This window comes from Poecile atricapillus, chromosome 1 (genome assembly GCF_030490865.1).
Source record: "Poecile atricapillus isolate bPoeAtr1 chromosome 1, bPoeAtr1.hap1, whole genome shotgun sequence".
Lineage (NCBI taxonomy): Eukaryota > Metazoa > Chordata > Aves > Passeriformes > Paridae > Poecile > Poecile atricapillus.
Genome location: NC_081249.1, coordinates 8,822,769 through 8,836,280, shown reverse-complemented (window position 1 = coordinate 8,836,280; position 13,512 = coordinate 8,822,769). Strand labels below are relative to the sequence as shown.

Genomic DNA, 13,512 nt, shown 5'->3' with positions numbered 1-13,512 from the left:
GAGAGTTAAAAGTAGCTCTGTGTACCCACAGAGGATGGGGAAAAGATGGAAAACAAGTTAAATTTACTAGGATATGATGCTGAATGAAAATACTTTTCCCAGAGTTTCATGATAATCTTTCTGTAGTAAAAAAGCCTTAACTTGCACCATCAAGATTCACAATAGGGGAAAAGTGTGAGAAACAGAGGTGTGAGAAACAGAGGTGTAAGAAATTAGGCCAAGCTTGGAAAAGGACTTCAACAAGATCTTGTCCCTAAAATGCATCCTCAGTGTATTTCCCAAGTTCTCGCTATTGTAGACAAGTGAAGAGGAATATTTTTATACTTTTTATATTGATCAAGAACACAAAGCAAAAATACAACTAAGGCAAAACTTTATTTTTTTTGGTAGAAAGAAAAATGAAACAGTCATATAATTAAGCTGTATTTTCTAAGGTTCTTCTGCAGGAGGACCTTTACCAAGCCTCATTAAGCTGATAGTCTTACTCAGTGCATCTGGTTTTCAAGTAAAGCAAAAATACCAAATGAGTTTACAAGCTATGTGAATATTTCTTCTGATCATTGTACCTCAATACCTATGACAGGGGCACAACAGCCACCACTTTTTCTACTCTCCCATTTCTTTTACCATACTGATCATACCAAACCTTTTTTCAGCTGCTGCCCCACATATCTTTTCACATTGCACAATCCCAAATATGAGTTAACTAATGTATTTTTGTCAGTTCCAGAATTTGGCTCTTAGCTGGAACCTAATTCAGAAATTTCTATCCTAACCCAAATAACGCTTAATTATTAATCTACATTTGAAGGTCAGTACAACATACACACACATCTTCACACAACACTTGCCTTTGGCAAATGCAGTATTAAATTTACTTGCACTTCAGTAAAAGCAGGATTTTATTTGTCTGCAAAGCATGATATTTTGAACAGTACTGTAAACTACACATACACTGGGCTCCTTCTGTAGTGTCACACTAGCTATACAAATACACAATTTAAGCAGTAAAATATTCTTTAGCTTGCTCTTTGCACAGGACACTTGTTTCAATAGTATAACTAATAGTCAGTTGTCTGAAAAACAACCCAAACCTAACAGAACTGCATAATAGCGCTTTAATATTAATTTCTTGAAGTTCAAAACAGCCCTACAGCACTGTTAGGCTGTTACCAGTCTCTTACAAAGACATACAGTATAAACAAAAAATCCTATCCTTAAGCAGCATCTGAAAAAACAACTTAATGCAGCTGCCACTTAGTGGCAGCAATCATTTAGGCATTTTTGGTATTGATACATTTCTTAATCATATAATTTGTGCATTTATCAAGAAAAATGTAGGCCCCAATCCAGCAAATACTTGCAGGTGTGCAAATGCTTTTCTTCCACGTGGAATATTTCAAGTTAAGACTCATCAGATGAGCAAAGTTAAGAATTTGCATAAGTCTTTAAAGGAGGGGAATTCTTAGTGCTGAAAACTTAACTGCTTTATTTCGCAGGACTAATCCTAGACTTAGAGAACGTAAGAGAAACTCTTATAAAGAACAGATATGTTACTTTGATAAATGCTTTCAAAGCTAACAAGAGCCTCTAGAAATGTGTGTGCCTTCACTGATCACTTTAATCCTACTTGGAGGATGGGTGCAGTCATATTGTCCTAGCTCTTGGCTACTGCATGAGGAATCAATAAAGTGCTTGCCACAAATTCTGTAATCATGGAATAAAATCAAATTTAAGTACCTTCAGAATGTTTTCAGATTTATAAACGATGAATTAAGGGCTGGTGTCAGATCCCCAGCATGTTTCCCTGAATTGCTAACAAGTATTATGCTCTTAATTTGAAGACAAATTAGAATTCTGCTAGCACTGGGTATATTTCACCTCTGTCCCAGCAAGGTCTTCCTCTGCCTCCAGGGGAAAAGCTTACCTGGATTTAGTGTCCATGTAAACATTCATGCTTGACCAAAAAGCGATGCTCATGCAATTTCACAAGCACCAGCATTCAAAGGGAAAGTCTGCTCTGTTTAATCAAGCATGGAGAACCAGTATTGTTTACAGTATATCCACTCTGAATTGTGTTCATAATTTGTTCCCAAAGGCACCATAATCCTGAGAGGTCTTGCTTGCCCTTTGACATTTCTTTGATGTGTTTTGTTCCTCTGGAATAAAGTATCTTTGATATTAGCTTTGACATAAATTCTACTATCTTTGTGTCAACTTCTCATTAACATACTTCTAAATATTTAAATTACAAAAATTTTCTCTTCAGATAGATACAGACATTTAATATATATTAAATTTCTTTTGCTAGCTTTCAGGTAACTAATCTATGAGAACTGGCTTAGACTGTATGCTCTCTGTAGAGAACTTCTATATGCTCCTCATACAGAAACAAATAATAGTTTGAAATATCTAGCCATATGTTAGGATGATTTATTATTTTAAAGGCTTCGGTGTTGCTTCTTTTCTCTTCCACTCAGCTACAGGATAATAGCAACAGCAAACACATTGACAATGCAATTCATGGTTCGGTTTTCCCATCTCACTGTGCAGGTTCCTAAAAGAGATTATTACAAAATTAAAATAGATTCTATTGTCTTTACTATAGTCACCTTATTGAAGTGACAGATTAGTATGAATATTTAAGTTCTAATTTAAGGGAAATAGTAGTACATCAGCTTGACTGTAAAAAAAACCCTAAAATCCTCAAAACATTTTCATTAACTTATACACTGTTTGCTACCTAATGTGCGCCTTGTAAGCTTAAGAGTTAACAGGAAAGCACCACTCCCGAATCTTTCTTTAAAAGCTGGATTTGCCAAAATCCTTGAAATTCCCATACTGAAACTGGCATGACAGACAAGAAATCAGAAAAGGGACTGGATCAAATATATTCCAGTGCATTTACTTTCTCTGTTCTTCCTCTTCTGTTGTATCAATGCTTTGATTCATCAGCTTTGATTTGCTTTTTTTGTTTCAAAAGAAACATAAAGATTAAGCTGTTTACCTAACTTTGTATTATGATTTCTTTTTAAGCTTGGTTGACTTTTTGAGGCTCTCTCAGTTTAAAACTTAAACCTTGTCACCCTCTTCTAGAAAGACTTTGCTGAATCTGTGACAGAAAACAAATTATTTAAATATTGTTTCCCTGTGATATTCTCAACCTGTGAAAAAATCTATTTGGAACTAATTTTGAAGCAATACAGTGCATCCAAAGCCAGGCTGATAGTAACACAGCTGAAACACATACTCTAAGACAAACTATTTCTATTTTTCAGTAAGTTCTTTTCTCCTCCAAAGTAGCTGTCCCCTCACAGCAGGCAGATATGTTTAGGGCTACCCACATGTATTTACTGTGAGCAATGTTTTCTGCCTCTTCAGCTGAGATGATTAAATGTTTTGACTCTTGTTTCACAATGAAAGGCTTTTCTATTCCTGCTTCTCAAAATTTACAAAGCAACTGCTCTTAATGCTGGCACTGTCTGATAATATTTTTGCTGGGGTTGTACACAAGCACCTCATCCTCAAAATTACTGCTTCCACAGCCATTTCCAAAAATGTTCAACCCAACTACTACAACTGAGCAAGAAGTAACATTTCTCTTATTACAAATTTTCTGTTTGGATGGGGAAACTTACCATCAGTTGTGGTATCCCAGAAGCATGAGCTTGCTGTGTGGAGACCAGCTCCACTCCTCTGCATCACTGCACAGGTAACTGCAAGGTACAGTCATAAAACCAGGGAATTCAAGCAGAAGAGGTGAATCATTCAGCATTTACAAACTCGAGCCTGTATTACATTTTCAAAGGGCTGGCACATGGCATTCAGCTAAGACAAAACCTTTTTTGACAACCCCTTTGGCCCTAGTATTTTTATTCAAGAACCTGTTACTCATTTCATGATTATTTTTACTCACATGAGGACAACAGCTTCAACAAAACACTGGCTAATAGGATTATTTAAACCACTTAGATAAGGCTTGTGCCCCTCAGAATGGGATTGCAGGTGCTGTCCTCACAGGTACAGCAGAAGTCACACTTTTTAAGAGTTGTTTCCAAAAAATACTTGTTGACCCCTCTCTGAAGCCACACTCCAGTAATGTGCAACTTTTCTAGACTGACCTGCAATGGTCATAAAACCACTGACAACCTGAGTCAAGACTTTCAAAACAGAACAGAGTGCAAACACTTGCTATTACATCAACACTCCATAAAAGGACTAAAATGGGTTAAACTTTCTTATTTACCCTTTTCCTGACACACATTTACACATAAATATAACGGGACATGACCCTGCATACAGGACTAAAGTCTTCCAAATATTTCTATTTAGAGGCTTAATTTGATTGAAGATTTTATTAAAGATAGTGATTTTTCCCTGAACTGATGCTAAAAGGTTGATATAATTGTCTTGGGGTTGCTTAACAATCAGGAGACATGTAACATGTAATCTTCTGAGTTAAATATTGTCAGCATGCTCAGCCCAGGTAAAACTGTCACAGCTTTACTAAAGGTATTATTAAAAATGTGTGTAACAGAAGAGTTCAGGTACCTGCTCTGTTCTGTTTATAACATTCCCCATAATCTTTCAGCAATTATTTATTGTGATTGCCTGTGCTACAAGTACAGCTGCTTGTACTTACCAATGTACTTATAGGTTTTCCCAAGTTTCACCAGATGGGTCAGCGACTGTTCTACTATAGCAGCAGTCCATTGGTTGACTTTGTTGTGATTATAATCTGCCTTGCCCAAAACACTTTCTATGCACTAGAACAGAGGGGAAAAATAGCTACAGTAAACATACTTCAAAATGTAGAATAATAAAATGTTTTGCATAATCTGAGGTATTTTTTTCTGGTAGTTAGGTTACTTTAAATCAGCTCATTAGGTGTCAGCTGCTGAATGGGAAGTAAATTACCCTTCTTGGAAATTCAATTTTAGTGTTATTTACCACAACATTACAGGTATAAAAATGAGGCTCTGACTAAACATCTCTTGCAGGAAAGGCCTTTGCCATATACTTTGGATACCAAGTGAATGGATCTATTTACCAGTGAACATCCTAACACATCTCACTGTTCCTAATGACTGCCAGCTCCAGTTTGGCTTTCAGAAGCTGCTGTAATGGGGATGGCACTACTCAAATCAATAATATCAGTCTGGGCTGGCCAACCTTTCAGAGCATATAAGTAAAATTCCAAAACCTTCAGAGATAGACAACAGTGAAATGCACACGCCTGCTTAAAAGATGGGGAAGATGCTCAAGGTCATATCTTGCAGCATAAGAAACATCTGAACTGCTTGAAAATTGGACATTCTCCATAGCTACAGGTTGGCCAATACATGCTTAAACTTAAAATGACTGAACAAAAATCCTTCTCTCAAACTGTAACTCTTAAATTGCATTCTCTGCTTCTGAGAAATTCAGAATTATGTGCCGATAGATACTTCTTAAAGTTGAGGAATTCACTTAAGAAAAACACACCTGGAAAAGGTAAGGGAAATAAAACTGTGTTCTCCTGATTCAGTAAGATGTATCCCGTGCACTAATCCCCCACTAACAGGCTGTGTAAGAGACCTGTGCCCCAGATTTTGAAAAGCCCAGTTAATTCTGACCACACTGTTCAAAGCTGGCCAAAGGAGTCAGTGGAAACAAACAGTCACAAAACACAAGAGAAGACAGAACAGGGACAAGACCCCTCAGGGATTCTGGTCCTTCCAGAAATGTACCCAGAGCTGGAGTCCTTGGCCCTGGTTAAGCTCCCAGTCAGAGGCAGAGGCTTGGCTTTACTCCCAGCTTCTGGAGATGGGGTCACACCCTATTGGCTTTACAAGGCAGGGACAGTTACATAAAGGGCTGAACTGTTGTTTATCTAACATCCAAGAGCTTGCTGTTGTGTACTGGAGCAGCTTCAAAAGGTGCAGGTGGGAAAGGACCTGCAGAGACTCTTTAGAAACCCCTGTCTCAAAACACTATCTCTCTGCAAAACCTGAGAGCATCTGTGAGCAACAGGCTCCTCATTAATCACTTTCTAGTTATTAGATATTTAATTTAAACTATCAGGCTACTCACTTTCATCCTGCTCTTTCTCTGCAAGAAATGTATTTTAAAAGCTAGAACAAGGAGCTCACAGAGTGCAACCTCCCATACATGCCAAGCCTAACTTCCAAGTCTGATAACAGTGCTCAAGGCCTTGTCCAGTCAAGTTTTAAAAATCTCAAAGGATGGAGACTCTGCAAGCTGTTCCTGAAACCTCTCCAGTGATTAGCTTCTCTCTAGCTGGATAAAGGGAAAAAATAAATTGGAGTGAATTTCCCTTGAAGCTTGTGACTGTCACCCTGACTCTTTCTACTGCAAATCTGGCTCCCCTCTCATCTACCTTCTCCTCTTGAGGTACTTGAAGACAGCAACTAGATGAAGCTTAAAGCAGGTCCAAGTTAAACTCTGTCTTTATATAAATACTAATTCTATTTTATATTTTAATATAAATAATTTTATATTTATCTGGGATGGTCAAGGAAAATAATTGCTTTCACTACTGTGCAAGGTATGGTAAAGAATTTCTTTGAAATACAGTTGTTAGCTAAAACCTACCTCCTTAACAATGTTGTGGGCCTCATCAGCATTGAAGATCATCTGCAATAGAAGTGAATTATTATTTCTTTCAGAAAAGTAAACAAATTATAGTTTAAGGAACAGGTAATGATCAGGCCTCGTGTCTACTTATTTGTATTATAGTCTGTTACTATAATTTTAAAATCTTACTTCTTTTCCTCAGCTCCATACATTTGTTATTTAGCATTGCTTTTCTAGTGATGTTTGAGTGGGGCCAAAAAGCTCAGATCTCAGTGAACTTTGAAACAGGTTCACTTTACACTTCCTGTAAAGATTAAATTCCACTATGTTCATGCTTGGAATATACTCCAGGAAAAATTAAACGACAAACTTTTCCATCTAGGTCTTAAGCTCTGTTTTTACTGGAGTCACAAACTTGCTAACCCACAGGTTACACCTTGCTTCCCAAGGGCAACACACGGTTTTGCAAGCCTAATATCTGAAAGACTGGTTTGCACAGTCATTACCTTACCCAAATACCTTTCTCGAGCGCAGGAAAAGCTTGTAGGTTCTAATTCCTCCTATTTTCTACTCCTTCCTGCTCACGGGCACTTGGCTTGGCTCACAAAGGAGTCACAGAACGTTCCCTTGTGCCATCCGCCTCTTCACAGCCCTGAGCTCCAAACAGGCAAGGGCAGAAGAGCTCAAGGGCATTAATGTTTAAGTTGCTTGGAGTTTTGGTTTATTTTTAAATGGAAACTGGTGCCCAGAGCCCTGAGGCGGCGCCCGGGGAAGGGTCGGCTCCTCGGCTCGAGCAGGCAGGACCAGCCCCGGCACTGACCGGGCCTGGCACTTCTGGGGATTTTCCCAGGGAAACCGGGTTTTTCCCAGGAAAAATGGCCGCGGTCTCACAGCCCCACGGCAGCGCCCGCGCCGCGGCTCCTTCCCGGAGGGAACATCCAGCCCGCGGCCCCGGCCCGCCCCGGCCAGCGCCGCTCGGGCCCGGGCACAGCGCCGGGCGAGGCGGCGGCCCTACCTCATCGTTGTGGGGGTGAAACTCCTCCATGGCCCCGGCACGGGCGGCGGCGGCTCCGGCAGCGGCGGCTGCGGAGAGTCCTGCGCGGCTCCGCCTCCGCCGGGCGGGCAGGCCCGGGCAGGGCTGGACCGGGCGGGGGCGGGCGGGGCGGGCAGGGCTGGGCCGAGCGGGCAGAGCCGGGCGGGGCCGGGCAGGGCAGGGCTGGGCCGGGCGGGCAGAGCCGGGCGGGGCCGGGCAGGGCAGGGCTGGGCCGGGCGGGGCGGGCAGGGTTGGGCCGGGCCGGGCCGGGCGGGCAGAGCCGGACGGGGCAGGCCCGGGCAGGGCCGGGCGGGGGCGGGCGGGGCCGGGTAGATCCGGGCAGGGCAGGGCAGGAGCAGGGCAGGGCAGAGCCGGGCGGGGCAGGGCTGGGCCAGGCAGGGCCGGGCGGGGCGGGGCGGGGCGGGCAGAGCAGGCCCGGGCAGGGCCGGGCGGGGGCGGGCGGGGCCGGGTAGGGCCGGGCAGGGCTCCCCCGGGGGCCGGGAGAGGCCCTGCCCAGCCGGGAAGGGAAGGAGTGGAGAGGTCCACAGCACAGCAAGGACTGGGACATGGGGAGCGGAAAGGTCCCCAGCACAGCAAGGACTAGAATATGTTGGAGCGGGTCCAGAGGCGGCCCCAAGTTGATCAGAGGGATGGAGGAAAGGATGAGAGAATTGGGATTGTTCAGCCTGGAGAGGAGAAGACTTTGGGGAGACCTTCCAGTCCCTGAAGAGATCCTAAAGGAAAGAAGGGGCAAGATTATTTACAGAGCATGTAGTGACAGGACAAGAAGAAACGGCTTCAAACTGAGAGTGTAGGTTTAGATTAGAGAGTAGGAAAAAATTCTTTACTGTGCGGCTGGTGAAGCCCTGGCACAGGTTGCCCAGAGAAGCTGTGGCCGCCCCATCCCTGGCAGTGTTCAAGGCCAGGCTGGATGGGGCTCCGAACAGCCTGGGATGGTGGAAGGTGTCCATGGCAGAGTGCTTGGAACAAGGCGGTATTTAATGTGCCTTCCAAAGCAAACCAATTTATTATTCTGTGACTCTCTGAGCGAGTGCTCCCCCCGGTTCCTGCCGGGCACAGTCCCTCCCGAGAGCGGAGAATTTTTCTCTGTTATGTTGCTGCTGTTGGAAGTTCTTTGCTGGACCTGGAAAGCTCCCCCAGGAGCGGCTGCTCCGGTGGAGCCGTCACAGCCCTCGCCTTCCTGTGTTCCCCCTTTCCCCTCTGCTTGGAATGAATTTGTGTCAATTATCCGACACAAAGTTACCATTAGTTACCTGTAATGTTGCCACCAAAGTTACAAAAAAGGCTAATTTTTTAATTTCTGTTCCTTAAATTCTATTATAGAGAATTGATCCTTTTAGTTCATTCAGTACACACACACACACACACACACACACACACACACACACACACACAGATATATATATATATATATACAAATGCATTGTATCTTTGCTGTCTCTCTGAAGTTGCCTGGGAAACAGGAAAGGCACCTCGTACAAAACTGCTGAGTTTTCAAAGGGTGGGGTTTTTGTTGTTGTTTCAGTGTGGGGTTATTTAATGAATACTATTTATCTTTATTAGAGGGTGTCTGGGAATCTTGAGTAGGTTTCTCCTGCATTTTCTCGTGATTTCTTCTGTACTTCCAAACCACTTTAAACATGACAGAGAAGACCAAGGCTTCTAGTTTCAGTATCAGTGGAATATGTTTGGACATATAGACACCCACTTTACAAAAGGGTTTCTTGTTCAGTCTTTATTGTACATTCATTGGAAAGCTTGTGTTTGAAAAACATGAAAGTACAGAGGGAAGTAAAGCAAAGCATTTTTTATTGCCCTGCTCTCGACATAGCTTTCATGTTTAGTATTTGCTAATGGCCATGGAAGGAGAAAACTGAAGGTGAAAGCTCTTCAAGAGCGGATCTTTATGAGCAAGTGCAGAGGGATGTGGTCACAGGAAAAAACATGAAAGAAAATCTCCTGCAGTATAAAGGTTTTTTTTTGTTTTTGTTTTTGTTTTTGTTTTTATGTGACCTCTGCAGTATTTTTGTGGGCTAAGCTAGAGATGAAATTGCATGCTGGCTTTTAGTGAAATAAAAACCATTGGAAGCATTTGTTGTACGTGCATTGGCGTCCTGTAGAAAAAGGTACCAGTGCTTAAATAACTTATCCTTGCATCCTGTGGACTTTTTTATCCCTTGTATCCCTCAGAGATCTCACATCTTTACATCTGTATCTTTAGATGCAGTATAGTATCAAATGAAAATAGTTCCTGGGCTGTTTTTCTGTTCTGTTTAGAAATATTCAAAGAATTTTTTTTAAAATATTAGCAATAATCACGTCACTGAATTACATGGAAAATAAAAAGGGTTCCTCAATAACTGATGTATATGTGTGTGTGTGTGTGTATGTATGTGAGTGTTTGTAGGGTCTAATGCAAAGAAAATAACTTACCCTTCCTCTCCAGCTACCCTTTGCAGATAGGAGGATAGCAGGAGGTCCAAGGAAATGCTGAGTCCATCAGGTTCAGCTCAACATCCAGAGAGCCACTAGAAAATTAACAAAATGACAAAACAATATTAACCCATTAAGTGTTTACAAATAAACATCAGCATCGCCCATGAGCATCCGACACAGATGTGTCAGACAATCTGATTTTATTCTTTGGTAGGACAGCTGGTTTAATGGATGAAGAGGAAATGCAGAATAGGGGTGTTATTTTGTAGTGAATTTGTCTTTTTTGCTCTCCCACATAAGAATACGTAATCTGTGGCAAAACTAACCAATCAATTCTAATAAAGGTTTATAAAAGTAGGAGGAATAAATGCAAGAAGATGGGTGAGTTTTTGCTCTACAGGCTAATTCACATTAGTCACAATAACTTGAATAATGGAATAAAAAGGTGCTTATAAAAGCTTGTTATTGACAGCGTGTTGAAAGAGGTTGCAAGCATGCTGAATGACAGGATCAAAACTAAAAATGCTGGATAGGTTGGAGAAAACAACAACAAGAGATTTCATGAAGATCAGGACATCAAATACACAACTACAAAATGGGGCCTGATTTTCTAGGCAGCAGTGCTGCAGAGAAAAATATGTAACTACAACAAATAGGAACCCAAGTATGAAGCCAACTAAATAAATTGAAGGATACCATGAAGGGCACAGAAAGCAGTAATTTTATTCTGCTTGGTGTTTATCAGGCACTGAATGTAACTCTCAGCCCAGTGTGATGGTGGGACAGACAGAAGAGTAATTCTTCTTGAAGGCAGCACCAAAAGGAAGCTTAGAAAATGTGATTTGTGGAGGAACTGCATTTATTTTATCACCCTTTCCCAGACTTCTTTATAGATGTCTCTGACTGCATAGTGATTTATTGGAAAAGGTGATTAATGGGCCAATGTGTGATGAAAAGTAGAACTAGAAATAATGCCTATAATTAGAACTCAGGGAGATTTATGTTAAGTATTAAGAGGAAAAAAAAAATCAACAGAAAAGAATAATAAAGCACTGAAGCAGACCTGCTTTTGAAATCACCTCCTCTGGATCAACAACATATTGTTAACATATGCCAAGCATCTAGGTGGCCTTTAGAGGAGGAAGTATTAAATAAAGCTTGAGCTAATTTTAGATACAGATTTGTTCAACTTTCACAAGTATTGAGGAGCTATTTTCCTTTATTTCCTGATAAATTCGCTATATTTTATCTAAATTCAATAACATAATTCAACCTTTTTTTTTTATTTTATTTTTTTTTTATTATTATTATTTTTCCTGAGAGTGACTAATGCTCTTAGTAATTTCACAAGAGAAACACAAAATTTTAATAAGGAGCTAGCACACTTCTTTTCAGGAGGAGTTACCCAATAACATTGCTTAATTCTTTATTATACTATTGCAAATTGCAAACTGGAAAATGTGAATGGGTGGCAGTATAATCAGTTCTGAGAACTGTGATAGGAAATGTGAAAAGTGCTGAAAGTGGTGGCTCAGAAATACAACCCTAAATGTGCAAGAACTGTGGGCTTTCATCTTTCAAATGCACAACAGGAGCTTTTAACAAGAACAAACAGTGAGGTTGAAATTACCTGTTGATTAAAAAGCAAATATTTGAAGAGGATTTGGTGCTCTGGAGAGGTGGCAGTCTGTGCAGGCTGTGCAGAGCCTACGCTGCCTGAGCACAGCCAGGAAAAATTGTGAATACTAAAGCAGCTAAAATCGTCTGCCTCCCGTCTGGATTTATCCCTTACATTGTAGCAAACATTTAAACCTCCACATCCACGTTAAACTGTGGCATACAAAATCAGTAGAATTCTGTTTAACTTTTCTGACTTAGCTCCTGAGCTGCACGTGGCTGGATGCTGGAGGAAGAATCACAGAGTGCTGCTCTTGTTCTTGCTCTCTTCCTACTCTCACTGCTCACTACCACAGGGATTGGAACAGGGGGCTGGATGGACTCTTGGGATAATCTATATGGCATCTCTTTCGCTGGCCACATCAGGGATGCTTGATCCCAGCAGAAAGTTTATTTGCTTTTCTGAGTTTTGGGTTTGTTTTTCTTTCCTTAGAGTTATTTTAATGCTACTGCAGTGATTTGCTAGAAGTTCTGTGAAGAGCTGAATGGCCACCAAACAATTGTTTAAAAAAATTCTTGGTTCTAACACAGCAAGTCAGAAGCGCTATTGCTACACAACATGACAACTAAAACAGAAACCACTGAGCTGGAGGGGGTGAAGAGCACAGCCTCCTTCACTTCCTGAGCTTTGAAACTTGCTTTAGTAGGAAGCAGATGGAGCAGTGTCTTGTCCTTGTGTCAAACCATACAAACATACTGGGACATACAATATGTACAAACACTTGGGATAAAAGATGATCAACACTTAAAATTTCTACTTAATGGGAAATGCAGACATTTCAGATCTTCGGGTTTCAGCAGAAATTTGAATGCAATGCTGGCTTTGGGAACTGCTCACCTGCTCTCCAAAGGCAAGATGTTTGTTGTGACTTTCATGACAGAACAAAACAAGCCATGATAACAATTTGCACTCTTTCACACTGTGTGCACACCCTGGAGCTAGAGCCACCTGCCAGCAACAAGCAAATATGGCAATGAAGAGGAAAAGGTCTTTGATGAAGGTAGGACAAGGCACTAGCAAGATGTAGAAAGCAATTGTCTAAAGAGCTGATTGCTGCTGTGCATGGCAGTGATTAACCAGTGCAATGAACGACCTTAGGAGAAGCTGTTACTTGTCCTTAAGGATATTTTCAGGATTTTCATGTTCATCTAAACTTCCAGAACCTACAAAACTAAAACTGAAGAGGAAAAAAAGGGGGAAGGATATGAGGAAGAGCTGTCCTGGGAACCAGCTCTGCATTATTTACCTTAGCACCAAACAGAAGAAAATTTAGTGACATATCTAGTCAATCCTTCCAGTTTTTAAATGTTACCCAGGCTTAAATTTACTCCTAATTCCTCTGCCTCCTCCCCCTCTTGAGCAGCACAAGGCAGGGAATAGGGGCTGGACCACTCTGTCTGTTGGTACTGAGCGTCCACATCAGCTCAGCCTCTTGTGGTGTTTGCTTTGCCTTAAAAATAACCCATGTTTGGTGTGTTTCCCAAACCACAAGAAAAAAATAAAATCACCAAATTGTAAGTGCATTCACGTAACATTCTTGCCAGTTTTTTATTCAGCCTCTAATGGTATGGCATTTTGTATCAGTTGTAGCCAGGAAATGTCAGAAGGGCATCCCCCTCCTGCAATGGTTATTTTCACATCAGTAAAGCAAATAACAGTGTATAAGATAAGTGCACTGGTCATTGTAAAGAGAAACATGTTTTATTTAATTTTCATGCAATTAAGGTCTTACATTCCAGAAAAAGATAGCAGTGTGCCTGTTTTTAAT

General features: G+C 41.3%; 1 protein-coding gene across 1 annotated transcript; it reads right to left on the bottom strand.

The window, feature by feature from the left end:
• Window positions 1-356: 356 nt before the first annotated feature.
• DYNLT3 (dynein light chain Tctex-type 3) lies at window positions 357-7,741 on the bottom strand. Its single transcript, XM_058861293.1, has 5 exons — window positions 7,592-7,741; window positions 6,595-6,636; window positions 4,643-4,766; window positions 3,639-3,716; window positions 357-2,557 (listed from the first exon to the last, which is right to left on the bottom strand). The coding sequence occupies exons 1-5, from the start codon at window positions 7,619-7,621 to the stop codon at window positions 2,481-2,483; spliced, it is 351 nt and encodes a 116-aa protein (XP_058717276.1). The 5' UTR covers window positions 7,622-7,741; the 3' UTR covers window positions 357-2,480.
• Window positions 7,742-13,512: the final 5,771 nt, after the last annotated feature.